Below are 18,672 nucleotides of genomic sequence, written 5' to 3'. Positions count from 1 at the left end.
ATTATAATGTCCCCCTCCCCCCTATACATTCTCTCTTTCACCTCCATTATAATGTCCCCCTCCTCCCATCTACATTCTCTCTCTCACCTCCATTATAATGTCCCCCTCCCCCCACTATACATCGTCTCTCACCTCCATTATAATGTCCCCCTCCCCCATTATACTGACCTTCTAATCCTCACCCCCCCATACAGCCTCTCTCTCACCTCCATTTAATGTCCCCCTCCTTCCCCCACATACATCCTCTCACCTCCATTATAATGTCCCCCTCCCCCCACATTATACTGACATTCCCATCCTCACCCCCTCCCTCTATACGTTTTCTCTCTCCCCCTCCAATACACTGTCCCCCACATCCTCTTCCTGCGCACCCCTCATCTTCCTCCCCCTCTGTACTCTCTCTCTCTGTCTTCCCTCCGCCCGCTCTGTTTACTACACTCAGCACTGCTCAGTCACAGGCTACATGCACAGCCAGAATTCCTCAATGGCGGCTGGCACGCCCCCTAGGACGCCGTCTCCTAGTAACCAGCTTCCACCCACGGCCACCTGAGCCAATCCGACTTCCTATACTTGTATCCCCTGAGCACGTGCGTCCCGGTTCATTCCCTGCTATAGAACAGACAACGCCCGCCGAGTGCCGTGATTGGCTCAGGACCTCTGGGCGTGGTTGTCGGCTTTAAACTACGAGAACGAGCCCCGCCCGCCTAGTGGAAATCGCTCATTCTGCACGTACAGAGTTGTATAGGACTGGCGGGGGCTGGGAGCTGTATATACAGACACGTAGCCGGAGCCTTCTAGGAGGTGACCAGTGACAGCACATACATAGAGCTCTAGGTAGAAGGCTGGCCTCTAGTCATTGCACTGACAACGCTGTTACATTGTGGGGCCCATGGACGTTCCTTGTGTCACACTGGCTGTCAGTGAGGTGAAGCTCTTCCTCCTGGTACAATGGTCTTAGAGAACCTGTAACCTGACCTCCTCATCACCTTTCCCCACCATGCCCCTCAAGCATAGCCCCTCGGTGGACCTTGAGAAGCTGGCCTTGGAGCACATCGCGCCCCGCCTGCGTTCAGCTGGCTACTGTTACCTGGACAACATCTTGGGAGAGGAGTTGGGGGATCAGGTCCTGGCCCAGGTCAGACACCTGCACCAGGAAGGGGCCCTGAAGGATGGCCAGCTAGCGGGGAACCTCCGAGGCGTCTCCAAGAAGCACCTTCGGGGGGACAAGATCGCCTGGATCGCCGGAACCGAAGAGGGATGTGAGGCCATCGGGCTGGTCCTCTCGGTGATCGACCGGCTGGTGGTGTTGTGTGGAAACCATCTGGGCCAGTACTATGTGAAGGAGAGGTCCAAGGTGAGACCCTCATACTGGCTGCCACCCCACAGCCTAGCCACCCACCCACCCGCCTGTTGCACGTCTGTCTTTGTGGGGAGTTCTCTATATGGTCATCCAGTTTTGAAAAAGCCAAATCAAAACAAAAATACCAAACCACATCATGACTTCTGTTCACCATCCACTCAGGTGGTCATCCACCACTCTTCTGGCCTAGTCTTGTATTGGGCTTGTTGGGTGCTTATTTTACTTTTTTTTTTTTTTTTTTTTGCTCTAATATGTCTGCTTGGTTCATGTTGTCATGTTATGCCTTCAAGTCTGCTTTGATCTTGTTTCTTCATTTGTTCCCTCAATCTCTTCCCAGTAGGAACCCATACCATGCTCATTGCATCCGTCTTTAACCCCCTTCCTTTGCTTCGTTTGTGCTCGGCCTTCTGATGACTCTGCATTTTACTTCCTCTACTTCCCAAATTAATGGAATGCACATTCTGGATTATGCTCCTATTTTCACAATGCTTCCCTTTAATCTCTATGGCTTTGATGTGCCTTTCTTTGCCATATTCTCACATTAAACTATATAGGAAGAACCTTTTTTTTTTTTTTTTATAGGGGACGGGGTAGACTATCCTTCAAGATTTTATTGCAATCTTTAACCCCTTTGGCTGGGGGTTTACCCCTTTATTTGTAGTGCTGACTCTTATTAATGAGGGGAAATCTAAATATATAGAGTTCTCCCCATAACAAGAGGTAAACGGACCCTTGACTTGGGGACAAATGCCACCTACAATAAAGCTTGCTATTTTTGGATAGAGTTGGGGGAAGAGTTGGATCTTCTGTCAAGTTCTAATTACTACCTATGTCGGGGAAATTTCACCTCTGCCTGTACAGGAAACCAAGAGAAAATGTGGTGAAATCTAAAATGTTAGTATTGTCCCCAGAAAAAGAGATAATGGGACACCTGATGGGGACACTTGCTCTGGGGACAACTGTCTAAGAACACACTTGACTTTGGGAGATTCCCTCTAACTTCCAGCTGTGTCTCTAGGACAAGAAGTGAAGGGAATGCCTCCAATGGTACACAAGCGGCAAAAAAATATGACAGGGCTTAACCATTCCTGCTCTATCCAAAACGAGAACGGCTTTGACTAGAATACTCTTTAAGCTTTCATATAACAGGGTAACTCCCGTATTTCTGTGTTCTGTCTTTCATCTGTATTTCCACTTTAGTGAAGTATCCACAGCTAGTCGTAGTCACATTGAGTCGGACTTGTACTGTAATATGGAGGAAGTTTCACCGAAAGGTAACTAATCAGAGTGGATAGAATTTGTTTTGGATGTAGGTACATACTGAGAGGGGTTCAGGTCATGGTACAGCTGGTGAAGGTTGGTCACATTTAGCTGGACTTGTGCTGAAGACATTCTGCAGCTTATCCAAGCCACTGCTTTTTTTCTAATGATTGTCAGGAACATCCCTCTACATTTATAGCCATTTTGGATTTTGGTAACAAAGCTATCTGTTTAGATTTAAATGCTGGGCTATGTTTGTGAGTCTTAGAACCGAAAAGATTGCTTGGATAAATTGGGAAATGACTTCAACAAGTCCAGCTGAATGTATTGAAGTTCTACTAGGTATACCATGACCTGGACCCCTCTTGGTTTGGTCTTTTGAACTCCAAATTGTGCCCACTCTGGATATTGACCTTAGCCTTGTCTCTCCGTACACCTTGCTGTTCTCTGTTACCCATTGTATTCTGCAAACCTAGTGTTGTCATGCCCTGCTCTTACTACATCTGTACATTGGACTGCCTTTCCTCTACTTGCTGGATTATGTATTGCCCCGTCTTTGAATACTCTGCCCTAACTGATTACTAATACTGTTCACATTCAGTAAGCTCCAAGGAGCAGAGCCCTCCTAACCCTCTTGTATTGAACTGTATTGTATCCCTTGATATTGTAAAGCGCTGCGCAAACGGTTGGTGCTATATAAATCCTGTATAATAATAATAATTCTCTTTACATGGATCCCCAACTAAAACCTAGTCATGCACTGGTAGAATTTGGTTTGGAACTTTTCTTGTTTGGAACCTTAGATTATCTGATGGTTAGTGGGGTCAGATTGACATTGACTTTTTCCCATCACTGTGATGAAAAATTAAAGTAGCAGGATGTAAACTTTTTCCCAAATGAAATTCTAACTGTGAATGTGGGGTTTTTTGGGGAAAAATTGTATATTTTGTAAGGAAACCCGTTTATTACATCTGGGATTCCATTCAAGTAACATGTCTGGATGAAATGTTAAAAGCTATCAAATGAAATGGGTTGATTCAGTGATGGTAATAAAGAATGCTCTGATGAACAGTTTTTCAGCATCTGTGTATGACTGATCCAAATAATTGAATCTAAGTGTATGACCAGCTTTAGAGTACACTTGCAATCTAATTGACTAGCCAATGAAAGGGAGACGAATGCAATAACCGTTCCATAACATTTCGCTGTCTCAGCTCCATGCTGGGTTATATGAGCATGTAAAGACAATAATGGAACTTTGTTTTCCCTGTTACACTGCCGTACTGTACAGGAGCCTTGAACTTCATCCAGAAAGCTTTGGCCCCATTAATTACAGGATTCTGTAGCTCCTGCCCAGCTACAATAACTAAAGCAGTAGTGTGGTGAAGCACGTCGTTCACTTTTCCGTAAACTGTTGAGACATTCACAGAAGCCCCAATTGAGAGATATTCAGTAAATAACCCCCATAGGGTCACCTTACATGTTACAATCTGACCATAACAATCAACTTTAGATTTACCAAAAGCATGTGCTACAAAGACCAATCAGTTTGTATCCAATCGTTCAGGTCTTTGCGCTACATAGTTGTTGGTAGATCTGAGCAATCAGATTGTATAGTGTATGGTGAGCTTTATTCCATCATAGATGTAAAGGCTGTTCTTGACATTACGGTCCTAAAAACAGTTAAAAATTGTTTGTGTCTGAATTTCTATCTAGGACATCAAAGATAAAATAAAACATTTACAGCTGTTCAGTTCCCATGGATTACGGGTTTAACAGTTCACTTTTCTTTTCTACAAGACAGACCGTAACTGTCAAACATTTACATAAACGGGATGCCTATGGTTCGAGAAAACTGGTTGCTGTTTGTTTTGTATTGGTAAATCCCTTCCATGGTGTAGACTAGCTTTAGGTAACCTGTGGTGACTGCCTGCTATCCAGAATGCAGGCCATGCTGAGACTTGTAGTTCATGTAAAGTGTCATATAAACAGTGATTTCTAGGAAATGAAAGGAACAATCGATCTTTATTTTCCAGGCAATGGTAGCTTGTTATCCAGGCAATGGGGCTGGCTATGTGCGACATGTAGATAATCCAACACAAGATGGACGCTGCATTACTTGTATCTATTACCTCAACAAGAACTGGGATGCAAAGGTAGGTTGGGAACTGTCTTGATTTTTCGTATGTGCTCCCCAGAACCAGCAGGCAGATCGAAAAAAAAAAAATGAACGCATTGTCCCATCCACATGAAGGAATCCTCCCCACTGTGTTATGTTCTCACAGCAGGGACTCCTCCTCCTCTCAAAGTACACTGATCAAACAAACATTTTCCAAAAAGCTAATTTGCGAGAAGTCGATCATTATCCTTGTTGAACCGGCCGCATTTTGATCCATCTCTAGCCTGCTTTAGCGCTCAAGTTCTGTAATTTGGCTGTTCACAGTTGATATAGGAGAGCACAGCAGATGTCCTGGGGACTAAACTGTCACATGAAAAAACAAACCAGCTAACGTGGTCATACACTATACAATCAGCTTACATGTTCAAATCTGATCATACAATCTTCGCACAATCAACTTTAGTTTTACCAAAACTATGTAATATGAGGACCTACCTAAACTATGCAATGTGCAGCCACTCTTGAACAGAGAGATTGAGGAAAGTAGTGAGCTTGAAGTAATAAAGCTTCAGTTTTTTTCTAAAATAATAAACATTTGCAATTCTTTGCAGTGGTTTTGCGGAGAGCAACTGTGGTGCTCCTGGCTCCCCCTCCTGTCCAGTGCCCCCATAGAAAGATGCTTTCAAATGGGGGCACTTGTGTGAGCTTGCTCCCGAGCCTCCCTGTCTGCATTTATTGACATAGACAGAGTGGCTCAGCCCCGCCCCCTGCTCCCTTGTCACTAGATTTTGTGCTGCATCGAGATGGGGCTCGGGTAATTATAAAGGGGGTGAGTCAGGGTTTTTTTTACATAGAATGCATTAAGGTAAAAAACCTTGAGGTTTTAGAACCACTTTAAGGGTTGCCGAAACTGTGTAATGAGAAAAAAACCTACACAACCAATTCCATTAACTAATTAGGGAGACCCTTTTATGACATAGTTGATGATAGATACAAAGGACATTGTACAATCAAATTGTTTAGTGTATGGTCAGCCTTATTTTCAGTTTAAAGCTGAGTTCCAGTTAAAAAAAAAAAGTCAGCAGGTACAAAAACTGTAGCTGCTGACTTTTAAAATACAGCCACTTACCTGTCCCTCAGTCCAGTGGTGTCCTCACCACCGCTGGTTTGACCAGCCGTCTTCTCTCTCTGGTGACGGCATCTATAGTGTGGGCACCCGGCTGTGACTGCTTGAGACTTCAGAGCCGGGTGCCCACTGCCCATGCGTGAGAAGTGCTGCACTTTGTGAATGGCCTCATAGTCTTCTGGGATCTGTCCCTTGTCCCAGAAGACTATGGGGAGGGAGGACAACTTCCACTTCCGATCGCCTAGGCGATCACAGTGGGAGTGGGTACCTGTCAAATTCGGGTACCTGCTCCCCAAAGGTGCCAATCGTTAATGGGGAGCGGGGGATGAAGCATTAAAGTGGAACTTCCCCCTGGGTGGAACTTCGCTTTAAAGTCCAGTGTGAACAACGCTGGGCTTTGGAGTTTTCTGTTCCAGTAAATCACACTAGTATGTATGCCTCCCTATCGAACTTTTAAAATGACCCAAGTCTGATATCTATCACCTTGCTGTTATTTAGGTCTGGTCCTTAGTCTTCTATATGTTCTTTCATATTATCAGTTTAGCTATAAGGGATTATTTATTTAAAATTCTATCATGGAGGAGTTCTGATTCACCCTATAACCTCCCTTTGTATTTGTTGCAGGTTCATGGGGGAATTCTGCGAATTTTCCCTGATGGCGGCTCAGAGGTGGCAGATGTGGAGCCACTCTTTGACCGACTGCTTTTTTTCTGGTCTGACCGTCGCAATCCACATGAGGTTCAACCTTCCTATGCCATCAGGTAAGCCCTGGCTCATATGACGCTTTGATGTAGAAGTGTCAGGATCTGTAATGGGTTTCTACATTACAAGTATATACAACAAAACCAAAAAGTGCAGCGCTAAATGCAAGATCTTGTTAAAATTCACTTTATAAAGGGCTCATTCCCATTTTTAAGATGAAGTGGTACCACTTATCTTTAAAAAAAAAAAAAAAAATGTGGACCAGCTTAGATAGCTCTTTTGATGACTGCGATGCGTGATGACATCAGAGGATCTGGTAAGCAGTTTTGTTGATTGTTGGATCACTGCTGGATGCATACAGGATTTTCCCGCTGACTTCATCACATATTGAACATTGCTACACATTGTAGTGGTCACAAGTAATTAAGCGGAATTTTTATGCACATCACAATGTGTTAGATTGGTAAATATGGACAATTGACACCAATTTCTTTGCAGACACTGTACAAGTGCATTGGAATCTTTCACTGATTTTTTGCACTGTGTTTAGAAATCACTGTGATTATATTTTGCATTTAGCTGAGCACTTTTTGTTTTTGTTGTGTACAGTATATACATTTGGTATCAGAATTTTTGTACTGGCAACTTTTATTCTTGATTAATCGGAGACCCAACCACAGAATCACATTTATATTTCCATTACAGGTATGCTTTGACAGTCTGGTATTTTGACGCCAAAGAGCGAGCAGCTGCTAAACAGAGGTTCAAAAGATTAAGTGGTAAGTTGTGTCTGTGATATAAACTTTGTGAAACTCCAGCCAAAACTGAATAAATATATATATATATATATATATATATATATATATATATATATATATATATATATATATATATATATAATATATTTTTTTTTTTTACATTGTTTGAATAGAGAAGAATTTTTTTTCTGTCTGACTTGTTGGGAGAACTCCCCCCACCAGACCCAATGGCACCTATAATTTGCTGTGGGATGAAATTCCTGTTTTGCCTGGGCTATAATCTTCTCATATTCCTTTTAGAGAACCCACTAGTAACAATCTCGCTACCTCCCAATTAGATATTAAAACAACTATATGGAGAATGTAGTACAGAGAGGGGAATAAAGAAGTGGAACTCACAGCCATTATTTAGGGCACAGGTGTCAAACTGGTGGCCCTCCAGCTTTTGGCAAACTACAAGTCCCATGAGGCATTGCAAGGTTGACAGTTACAAGCATGACTCCCAAAGGCAGAGGCATGATGGGACTTGTAGATTAGCAACAGCTGGAGGGCCGCCAGTTTGACACCCCTGCTCTAGGTGTTACCAGAAGAGGATGTGAGGGGAAATCTCCTTGGTGGTTAATGGGAGAACACTAAAAAGGACGACCCTTCCTCACTCTCTACAATATTTTGGCTGGTGATCCGCTTTTAATGCAAAACCTCTCCTTAAATTGTATGGAAGCCCGAACAGTGGATGTCTTTGCTGCCTTTCGGATTATTGAAAATACCATTGAAAATGTTTCATTTTTCTTAAAGCGGCAGTAAACAATGCTTGGACACTTATAATAACACTTACAGTAAACATTGCACCGTTTAGGACATCTTCACTGTTTCTGCAGCTGGTGACATCACCGGCTCATGCACTCTGAAGGGACAGCATACGCATGCCATTCCTTAAGAGCTCTGCGCCGCGGCCATGACTCCTATGCGCATGTGGACATCATTGCGGCTTAGCCGTTCAAATGGCTGGAGCCTGCAAACCCAGAAGGAAGGCGGGTGAAGATGGAAGCCCTCTCAGGTGTGACAACACGCTGCTGTTCTTCAGTTTAAGGTAAGTCTGTCATAATGTGCTAGCATGTGATGCATACTACCACATTATGCCCTTTAAAGTGTTACTAAACCCACAGCAGTAAAATCAGTCTGTATATGCAGTAAAGCATGCTTGTTATACTAACTGTGGAACCTAAGGGGTTAATCCTCCACATTGTGTAAAAAGGATATTTGATCCTGCCTTATCTGATCCTCCCCTTATACTGTCCCCAGTCCATCTGCTGACAGAACAGACCCTTGAGGGCAAGCTGCACATGCAACGCTTTAACTTGGAGGGAGAATTTTATTTTATTTTTAATGCAAGAGTTTACTGCTGCTTTAAATGCAAAAAAATACATGTTGATCCTGTGCTACTTTCTGTGCTATCCACCTGTGCTATTCAGTTAGGACTCTTTCCAGCTATCTCACTGGATTACAGAACACCTCTGTTATGTTTTGTAGAAGGGGAGGGAGAGGTTCTATAGTCAAATACTTCCTGTTCTAGGATGATAAAACTGCTCCTTCATAGATATAGTACAGTTAGAGAGCATTATCATTCTAGTACAGGGGTCTCCAAACTTTATAAATAAGGGGCCAATTTACTGTCCTTCAGTCTTTAGCAGCGTCAGACCATGGCCATCGGCAGCAGAAAATGTCCTGGCATCAGTGGGAGTCAACAATGCCCCTTATCTGTCTCTGCCAATGAGGAGGCAGATACCCGGACAGCCGAGGCTGTCATTCACATCGCTGGATTGCGATGGGGCTCAAGTGGTGTCAGTGAGAGAAATTGTGCCCCATCAATGGTGTTATTGGGAGGAATTGTGCCTCAACATTGGTGTTATTGGGCCCCATTGTTGGCATCATTAGGATAAACTGTGCCCCATCATTGGTAGGAATTGTGTGCTGGGAGCCCTGCACGCTCCTAGCACATACGTTGGTAGCTCATGGAAAGGTCCCAATCTCCCTTTTGCAATCGGGACCTTTTCCAATCATGTGACAGTGAATCACTGTGGTCGCATGACCCTTTAACCCTAAAACCTCCTGGCGTCTGAAACCCCTTAAAGGGCCGGGAAGCACCGGCGTGAAGAGGTTAAAGGATATATTCACCTTTGGGAACATGTTACACCCGTTTTTAGGGTGGACTATGTAACGTTTTCCCATAGCTGCAGCTGTCCCCCCCCCCCCCCCCTGTGAAACACAGTACCAGGAGACTTCTACCCAACGCTATCTGTCAAATTGGAAAGCCGTGCGGGGCTACGCCCACATGGTCGCATCATTCATTCACAGACGTCCGTGAATAAATCAACTGCTAGTCCCGGCAGCCTTAGCGGCTGTCTGCTTGTAGTTTTCAATGAATTTCCACAGCGCTGTGGAGCACCATGGTAGTTCATTGCAGCTTTCTGCCAGAATATCTGCTCGTACATCCCATACAGGCAAGCAGATGTTCTGACAGGTCTGCAGGAGACATGCATGGCATCAGCGATCTACTGATCGCTGGTGCATTGCTTTCCAGGCTTCTGTAAACAAAATAATAATAAATAAATGCAAAAAAAGTGTAGTTATTATTTTTATCTAAAAGGTGAAGTTATCATTTAAAGGATCCATGCAGCATTTCTTACAAAAGTCTATAGTTCTTTATTGTAGCAAAGTACCAAAAAACCCCAAAACGTATCTTTTTTTTGGCTACAATAAAAACTTTGGACTTCAATAAGCTATGGGCACGGGTGTCAAACTGGCGGCCCTCCAGCTGTTGCCAAACTACAAGTCCCATGAGGCATTGCAAGATTGACAGTTACAAGCATGACTCCCAAAGGTAGAAGCATGATGGGATTTGTAGTTTTGCAACAGCTGGAGGGCCGCCAGTTTGACACCCCTGAGCTATGCTATCCCCTTTTTTCAGTTATTATACAGGATTTATATAGTGCCAACAGTTTGTGCAGCGCTTTACAAAATGAAGGTAGACATTACAGTTACAATACAATTTGGTACAAGAGGAAACAGAGGGCCCTAATTGTTAGAGCTTACAATCTAGGAGAGTTGGTCCTATACCACCGGTATCTTTTCATATGCCTATTTTGTAGGACACTGGATCCCCACCACTATTACAGGTGAAACTCGAAAAATTAGAATATTGTGCAAAAGTTCATTTATTTCAGTAACTCAACTTAAAAGGTGAAACGTATATATGATATAGACTCATTACATGCAAAGCAAGATAGTTCAAGCCGTGATTTGTCATAATTGTGATGATTATGGCTTACAGCTCATGAAAATCCCAAATCCACAATCTCAGAAAATTAGAATATTACATGCAATCAATAAAACAAGGATTGTACATAGAACAATATTGGACCTCTGAAAAGTATAAGCATGCATATGTACTCAGTACTTGGTTTGGGCCCCTTTTGCAGCAATTACTGCCTCAAGGAGGCGTGGCACGGAAGCTATCAGCGTGTGGCACTGCTGATGAGTTATGGAAGACCAGGATGCTTCAATAGCGGCCTTAAGCTCTTCTGCATTGTTCGGTCTCATGTCTCTCATCTTTCTCTTGGCAATGCCCCATATATTATCTATGGGGTTCAGGTCAGGCGAGTTTGCTGGCCAATCAAGCACAGTAATCCCACGGTCATTTTGGCAGTGTGGGCAGGTGCCAAGTCCTGCTGGAAAATGAAGTCAGCATCCCCATAAATCTCGTCTGCGGAAGGAAGCATGAAGTGCTCCAAAATCTCCTGGTAGATGGCTGCGTTGACCCTGGACTTAATGAAGCACAGTGGACCAACACCAGCAGATGACATGGCTCCCCAAATCAACACAGACTGTGGAAACTTCACACTGGACTTCAAGCATCTTGCAGTATGTGCCTCTCCATTCTTCCTCCATACTCTGGGTCCTTGGTTTCCAAATGAGATGCAGAAGTTGCTCTCATCAGAAAAGAGGACTTTGGACCACTGAGCAACAGACCAGGCCTGTTTTTCTTTAGCCCAGGTAAGACGCTTCTGGCGTTTTGTTGTTCAGGAGCGGCTTGACAAGAGGAATACGACATTTGAAGCCCATGTCCAGGATCCGTCTGTGTGTGGTGGCTCTTGATGCACTGACTCCAGCCTCAGTCCACTCCTTGTGAAAGTCCCCAACACTTTTGAATGGCCTTTTCCTGACAATCATCTCCAGGCTGCGGTCATCCCTGCTGCTTGTGCACCTTTTTCTTCCACACTTTTATTAATGTGCTTTGATACAGCACTTTGGGAACATCCAACTTCTTTTGCAATTAGCTTTTGAAGCTTTCCCTCCTTATGGAGGGTGTCAGTGATGGTTTTCTGCACAACTGTCAGGTCAGCAATCTTTCTTTCCCGTGATTGTGATTCCTACTGATCCAGACTGAGAGACCATTTAATGGCTCAGGAACCCTTTGCAGGTGTTATGGCGTAATTAGCTGATTAGAGTGGGACACTTTGAGCCGAGAATATTGCACCTTTTCACAATATTCTAATTTTCTGAGATTGTGGATTTGGGGTTTATAACGAGCTGTAAGCCATAATCATTACAATTATGACAAATCACAGCTTGAACTATCTTGCTTTGCATGTAATGAGTCTATCTCATATATTAGTTTCACCTTTTAAGTTGCATTACTGAAATAAATGAACTTTTGCACGATATACTAATTTTTCGACTTTCACCTGTAGGTGAGTTATTGGACGTTAATATTTAATTAGTCTCCTGCCTTTTCATATAGGTTGAAAATATATTTACTTATTTTGGGTTGTGACTTTACCTTTTGACGTATGTCTAGCTTTGTATTTTTTATGTGTTGCGTTGTTCTGCTTTGTTCATGCCTACAAGCCGTTTAGACCAGTGTTGTGCTGTAAGCTATAAAAACCACTTTGCTTTCATCAGTTCAGATAATGAGTTGCTTTCGGTACCTCCATTTCGGACATTGCTCTTCCGTCCTAATTAAAGAACCGGTCTTTCAGCTTTTACTGAACTCTGTAACTCAATAAAGATCACGCTCCGATTCTATCATCTATCCCCACAGAAATGTTGGTGGGACATAACTGAGCTCTACAGTGTCTCCCCTCGCTGACATTCTTGGAATTCAGTAGACGGTTTATAGCCATTTTTCCTCCTGGGTTCTGTGGATGGGTTAGGCCCATAAATTTGTCACGTATAGCCGATATTTATAGAAGTGTGGCAGCACCTCTCTGGTGAGATTTCCATTGACATTAGGAGCTTAGTAGAAGCATCCAGATGTGTCAGCTTGTATACGTGTGTTTCCTGGTCAGTGAAAGCATGTGCAGTGCAGTGTGTGACTGTGTACGTGTGTGACACTGTGTACGTGCCTGTCTGTATGTCAGAGGAGGAGCCTGGCTCTGTACGTTTTATCACACTTCCAGTCACAAGCTCTTTGGTGATTAAAGCAGGCAGGAAGCTGTCCTTATCAGAGGTCACCATGTCCCCTTATAGAATGTACACATTTTACATTCATTGTTCTCGTATTCAATCTACTGCTGCTGGCAGAGCATATGTCAAATGATGTGTGTCAGCGAGGATTAGCCTCCTACACACCATGAGAATATCACACGAATCATTGTCCTTTAAAAAAAAAAAAAAAAAAAAATAATGAATAGGTTCTGAAAGTTAGGGAAATTCTCGTACGACAGAATACAATTTCGGAAGTGATATAATGTATTGTATTGTAATTTATTTATTACAGGTACTTATATAGCGCCGTCCATTTACGCAGCGCTTTACATATATGTAGATTGGTCAAACGTCAGAAGCATTCCTACAAGGTGAACAATGACTCCCAAAGGAGTGTTCACCGACAATGACTCCTTTTGGCCCTTCTCATTGTATTCTGCTTTAAAAAAAATTGAGGCAGATCTAAAGTAAAAAATAAAAAAAGACGTAGAGGAGATAATATATTGCTTACTTACTGCCTGTCAAACGTATCTAAAAAGCTATGTGAATATGGATCGCTTTTCAGAGGTGTGATAATCTTGCCATGTCTCTGAAGAAGACTTTCCATATGGGAAGTTAAATCTCTTCCTTCAGACAAAAAAAAAATATGAGCAGGCAGGGTCTTTATTGCAGAAGGGTCATGTCAGTTCTGCAATAAAACAAGCTCACCTTGATTTTTGCAGTTTTTAGATTGTACATTGAGCTACACATTCCGCTGCTCAATAGAACATCTTGGTATGTATGTTATGTACTTTAAAGATTGCAGTTTTATCACACCTTTTTTTTTTTTCCCCCATATTTCCAGAAGTAAATCCATGATTCTAGAGCTTGCGCGGCAAAATACTGTGTAATAATAATAATAATATGATTTAATGTTAGGACAGTATATTACAATTAGATTAAATTTTTGCTTTTAGCTTCTGTTTTTAAATATTGTACTTCAGCTATAAAAGGTTTTACCACCTTCATGACCTGGCCTTTTTTTTTTTTTTTTTTTTGCTATTCTGCACTGTACTACTTTAACTGGTAGTTGCGCGGTCAGGTAGCGCTGTCCCCAAGCCAAATTATATAATTTTTTCACACAAATGGTTTTCTTTTTCTGGTATTTGGTCACCACTGGGTTTTTCCTTTTTTATTATATAAATGAAAAAAGACAGAAAATTTTTGAAAAAAAAATATTTTTTGCTTTCTGTTCTAAAATATATCCAATAAAAAACGTAAAAAATGATTTGACAAATTTAATGTATTGTATTGCCAAAATGTATTCTGCTGCATGTTTTTGGTAAAAACAAACCCAATAAATGTACCGTATTTTTCGCCGTATAAGACACACCTGACCATAAGACGCACCTAGGTTTTAGAGGCAGAAAACGGGAAAAAAAAATTCTGAACTAATGGACTGCAGACACAGTACAGGAGATGACCAGAGACTGCGGACAGCACAGGGATGACCAGAGACTGCGGACAGCACAGGGATGACCAGAGACTGCAGACAGTACAGATGACTGCTGACCTTTGGGGAGGTGGGGAGCGGGTACCTGAATTTGACAGGTACCCGCTCTTACTTCCGCAGAGTTTTTTTTTTTTATCTTACCTGTTCCTCGATCCAGCCGCTCACTGTCTTCCCGGCTTCTGTAATGGCGCTCGGCATGACAGCCGGGTGCCCAGTGCGCATGAGCGAGAAGCACTTGCGCTTTGTGATTGGTCCGGCGCCTTCTGGGATCTGTCATGTGTCCCAGGTACCGCCTTACCATTTACAAAAAGCACCGCTTCTTGCGCATGCGCACTTGGCACCCGGCTGTCATGCCCAGTGCCCACACTACAGAAGCCGGAAGACAGCGCGCCGTTGGATAGAGGAACAGGTAAGGTCCCGCTGCAGAGCTGAGCGGACGGCCCGGTATTCTGACACGGCCGCGGTGGAAATACCGGACCGGCCGCTCCATATTCGCCTTATAAGACGCACTGACATTTCCCCCCCAGTTTTGGGGAAGAAAAAGTGCGTCTTATATGGCGAAAAATACGGTATATTAATAGATTTGCTTTTTTTTAAACTAGTAATGGCCTTGATCAGCGACTTATACTGGTACTGTGATATTGCTGCGGGCAATCTGACACTAACTGACAAAGGGTGGGAACTGACACTGACATCACCAGTAACACAGTAATCAGTGATACTATACACTGTCACAGTACTAATGACGCTGGCTGAGAAGAGGTTAACATCTCGGAGCAATCAAAGGGTTAAACTTGAGCCTAACAAGTGTTAATGTGTGTAATATGAGATCGTTCCCTCTGTGCAGAGCTCATTGTTGATTGTTAACACAGGACTCTGGGTTGTGATTGGACACAGCCGATCAGCAGCTCCAGGCCATGAATCATTAGCCAGGACATGCTGACAAAATCCTGCCATGTTTAATAACAGCGCAAAGTTTGCAGGGGTGCGCGCAGACACCCTGTACCTGAAAGAGGCCGCCCCACGCACGCACACACATGGGCATTTCATATCCTAATCACCTGTACAATTTTTGTTATGAACACATTTATAGATAAAAAATGTACTTTTGAGCTTTGGGCACCGATTCACAAATATCCAGTCCTTGCTAAACCCTGAGTCCTAAGCGCTGGAAAATGTGGAATAGACTCCCTCACAAACTCGTTCTGGCCATCTCAGTTGATTGTTTAAAAAAGAAAAAAAAATCAAATGGATGCAAAAACACACCAAATATAACTGGATAATAATTTCAAGTATAACACCAGAGGTTGTTGATTGAGGAAAAATCTGATTGCCTTGGGGGATCATAAAGGAAGTTTTTTCCTACTGGAGCAAATTGAATCATGCTTTATAGGGTTTTTCCTCCCTTAGGATCCGCTGTGGGTATATATGTATATGGAGGTTTTAGATTATTTTTTTTTATATTGCTTGAACTATATTGACTTGTGTAATTTTGTTTTTTCTTTATTAATGGAATTTTATCACATATGATACAGTATTTTTAGTTTAGGTTGGAATAGGACTGGTTTGGTTATGTCTACAGGTGGGTTGTAAAAGTCATAAAGTGCTTTGGGGGGGGATGATGCTCTATGGTTGCACTATTAGAGCAATGCTGTTTTCTAGGTCATCTGATGAGTCAGTCATGCTCTACTTCTCCTGGCAATTAGAATTGTGTTTTGTTCTTCATACCACCTCCACTTGCAGCCTTCCCTACAATATATGATTGCTAAAGGGCTTCATGTCCAGTCTCTGGACATGGTGGAACAATGTGTTCAAGTGAGGAGATTGCTGGATCCTGGGACAGGTGAGTATCTGTTTAGTAAAAGTCAGCAGCTACAGTTTTTCTAGGTGCTGATCATGGGTGCTGTTAACCCCAGGTTCACACAAGCAGTTTCCGCAGCGTTTTACAGAAACGCAGTACAGTCCATTTAACATGATTTTCTATGGGACACATTCACATCTCCGTGTTTGCACCCGGTGCGTGTTTTGGAAAGGGTCAGGGATTTTTTTTTGATTGGTTGGTTCTATAGACTTCGGTGGAAACACTGGAGAAAAGCATGTAGTGCATTTTGCAGCGTTTTTTTTTTTTTTTTTTTTTTTTAAATCTGCCCAGCAACAAGAAAAAAATAAATAAATAAAAACGCAATACAGAAACTGGTCAAACGCAAACTGCATAGGAGTGAACCTAGCCTAATTCTGTGTTCACTAAAGTGAGCCTATAGTTTTCCTATGCTAGGCAGCAGGGGCGGACTGACCATTTGGAAACTTGGGCACTGCCTGAGGGCCCGGGGTCAGGGGGCCCCATGAGATGCACCTGGTACCTTTTTTTTTTCATAGGCTTTTTTGAGTTTGGGCAAGGACACGGGCCCCATGATCCCCTATCGCCCAGGGGCCCCATGAGTTGTCAGTCCGCCCCTGCTAGGCACAGTTACAGGTAGACTTTATGCTAATCGGATTTTACACCCTTTACTTTCCACGTGCTGCCCACCTGCAGAACCTTGAAATACGGTACCTGGTATTTCTAGGTACTGGACAACATGTGACATACTCATTGAGGATTCATAGGAAATAAATAGGTATTTGCAGCACATGGCACATCAACACATCTAAAAAAAAAAAATGCAGCACTATTCAAAAATCTTCATTCTGAATGTTTTCTGTTTTCGCTTAATACATGAACTCAAAAACATCCGTAAATGCTGATAAACCTGTAAACTGCATATGTGTCAGTGTGTGAGGGGTTGCATATTGTGGGGATGATTTACTAAAGGCAAATAGAATGTGCACTTTGCAAAGTGCGGTTGCTCCAGAGTGCAGTAAATGGGTAGAAGCTATGTTAACTTCCACCATCCAATCATGTGCAAGCAAAATGCTGTTTTTTACATTTTTTTCTTAATTTTATTTTTTTTTATTTTTTCCTTGCGTGTGATTAGGTACTCTTTGCAAAGTGAATCCTTACCCTATTTATTAAGCTCTGCAGCAATGGTACTTGCAGAGTGCAGCTGCACTTTACAGAGTGCACTGTCTATTTGTCTTTAGTAAATCAACCCCTTTGTTCCCTTTTGTTGGACACTTGACATGGTAAAAACATTCCTATAATGATGGTCTACAAGTATAATTACCACTGTTTCCTGAGTTCATCAAGTCTATGTACATTGTTCTAGGGGACTTGTTATGCCTGCATAGCCATAAAGATAAAAATGTATAGTTGTTTGTGTCTACATTTTAGTTTTTATGTGACTTGTATTTTTTCTGTAGGAATTTGACATTTTACCTTCTTTCCTTTTACCCAGAATCCAGGCAGGATCCTGCTTCGAAGGACAGCTGAATGTCTATCACATGAAAGTTTGGCATGTTGTTGGTCTTTCTCCTGCATAGTCTGTGTACGGGTGAAGGTAGGGGGTTATAAAGAGCCGAGGCTTTGCTTGTGACCCTGCTACTGCAAAAGCTTGTCATTTTCATTGTCCACAACTGAGAAGACCACATCCTTTATTATAAAAGTCTAGAAGTGGAAAAAAAAAGGAGCTCAGATGGAGTTCATCTTCCAAGGAAACTTTAAAGACTCTAAACCATAAAGCCAGTGCTTAAGTCAAGGTGAGGGACTGGAGCCACCATCGCTGCCAGCGCTGCAATCTGTTGGATCTGCACAGGATCACCAATGCTCGCTTCTGATACCCGATTTTATATTTTGGTACAGCCGGTTTTAAATACTGCAGAGTCTAAGAGACTGAACTGATAATAATGTATAATATATATGTATATATATAGTATGGAAATTATGATGCATTTAATGGAGGGAATGGTACGGTCAATGACCAGAACACGTGCCTGCAGGTCAGAGCATGTCCACCTTGTGATAAAAATGTAGTTTTCTCTTGAAACACTTTGCTATTATCTCTGCCTGTTTTACAGCAGGCAGCATTGTTCGAGGATATTTGTGAGAATTATGCTTCTAAAATTTTTATGCAGTCCTTATGTTGGATTTTCCAAAATAAACCGTGTGAAATTTCCAGTGTCTTGCAGTTTGATTAAACCTAAGGGAATTTAGCTCTGAGCAAGGTATTATTCCAATTCCTGGTGAATTAAATGATGTCCTTACTAAATACAAGTTGGAGAACTAGTCATTCCCAAGCTTGTGCAAGAATTTCAAGTCTGTAAAGTGGTTCTAAAGCCTAAACCTTTTTTTTACTGTACTGCATTCCTTGCATTAAGGGTCTCGCAGGCTTTGCTGAGGAAGCGGAGCCATTGGCTCCCACTGCTGTCAATCAAAGCCAGGGATGCAGGAGCCCGGGAGCGAGCCCGGGTGAGTGCCCCTATGGAAGTTGGCAG

General features: G+C 42.6%; 1 protein-coding gene across 1 annotated transcript; it reads left to right on the top strand.

Annotated features, from left to right (window-relative positions):
- Positions 1-708: 708 nt before the first annotated feature.
- On the top strand, positions 709-18,355 carry EGLN3 (egl-9 family hypoxia inducible factor 3). Its single transcript, XM_089658675.1, has 5 exons — positions 709-1,354; positions 4,657-4,776; positions 6,490-6,626; positions 7,273-7,346; positions 17,637-18,355. The coding sequence occupies exons 1-5, from the start codon at positions 998-1,000 to the stop codon at positions 17,669-17,671; spliced, it is 723 nt and encodes a 240-aa protein (XP_089514801.1). The 5' UTR covers positions 709-997; the 3' UTR covers positions 17,672-18,355.
- Positions 18,356-18,672: the final 317 nt, after the last annotated feature.

The sequence above is a fragment of the Staurois parvus genome, unplaced genomic scaffold, assembly GCF_062004578.1.
Source record: "Staurois parvus isolate SC_StPar_1 unplaced genomic scaffold, SC_StPar_1.0 ptg001089l, whole genome shotgun sequence".
Taxonomy (NCBI): Eukaryota; Metazoa; Chordata; class Amphibia; order Anura; family Ranidae; genus Staurois; species Staurois parvus.
The sequence above is the reverse complement of the archived record's forward strand: the minus strand, read 5'-3'. Positions and strand labels throughout refer to the sequence as shown.

What these genes read in the sequence shown, in the direction of transcription:
- EGLN3 (XM_089658675.1), top strand. Translation starts at nt 998, where the DNA reads ATGCCCCTCAAGCATAGCCCCTCGGTGGACCTTGAGAAGCTGGCCTTG. An exon ending in ATGTGAAGGAGAGGTCCAAG is followed by an intron (nt 1,355 to 4,656) that starts GTGAGACCCTCA and finishes TTTATTTTCCAG; the next exon opens with GCAATGGTAGCTTGTTATCC. An exon ending in GAGGTTCAAAAGATTAAGTG is followed by an intron (nt 7,347 to 17,636) that starts GTAAGTTGTGTC and finishes CCTTTTACCCAG; the next exon opens with AATCCAGGCAGGATCCTGCT.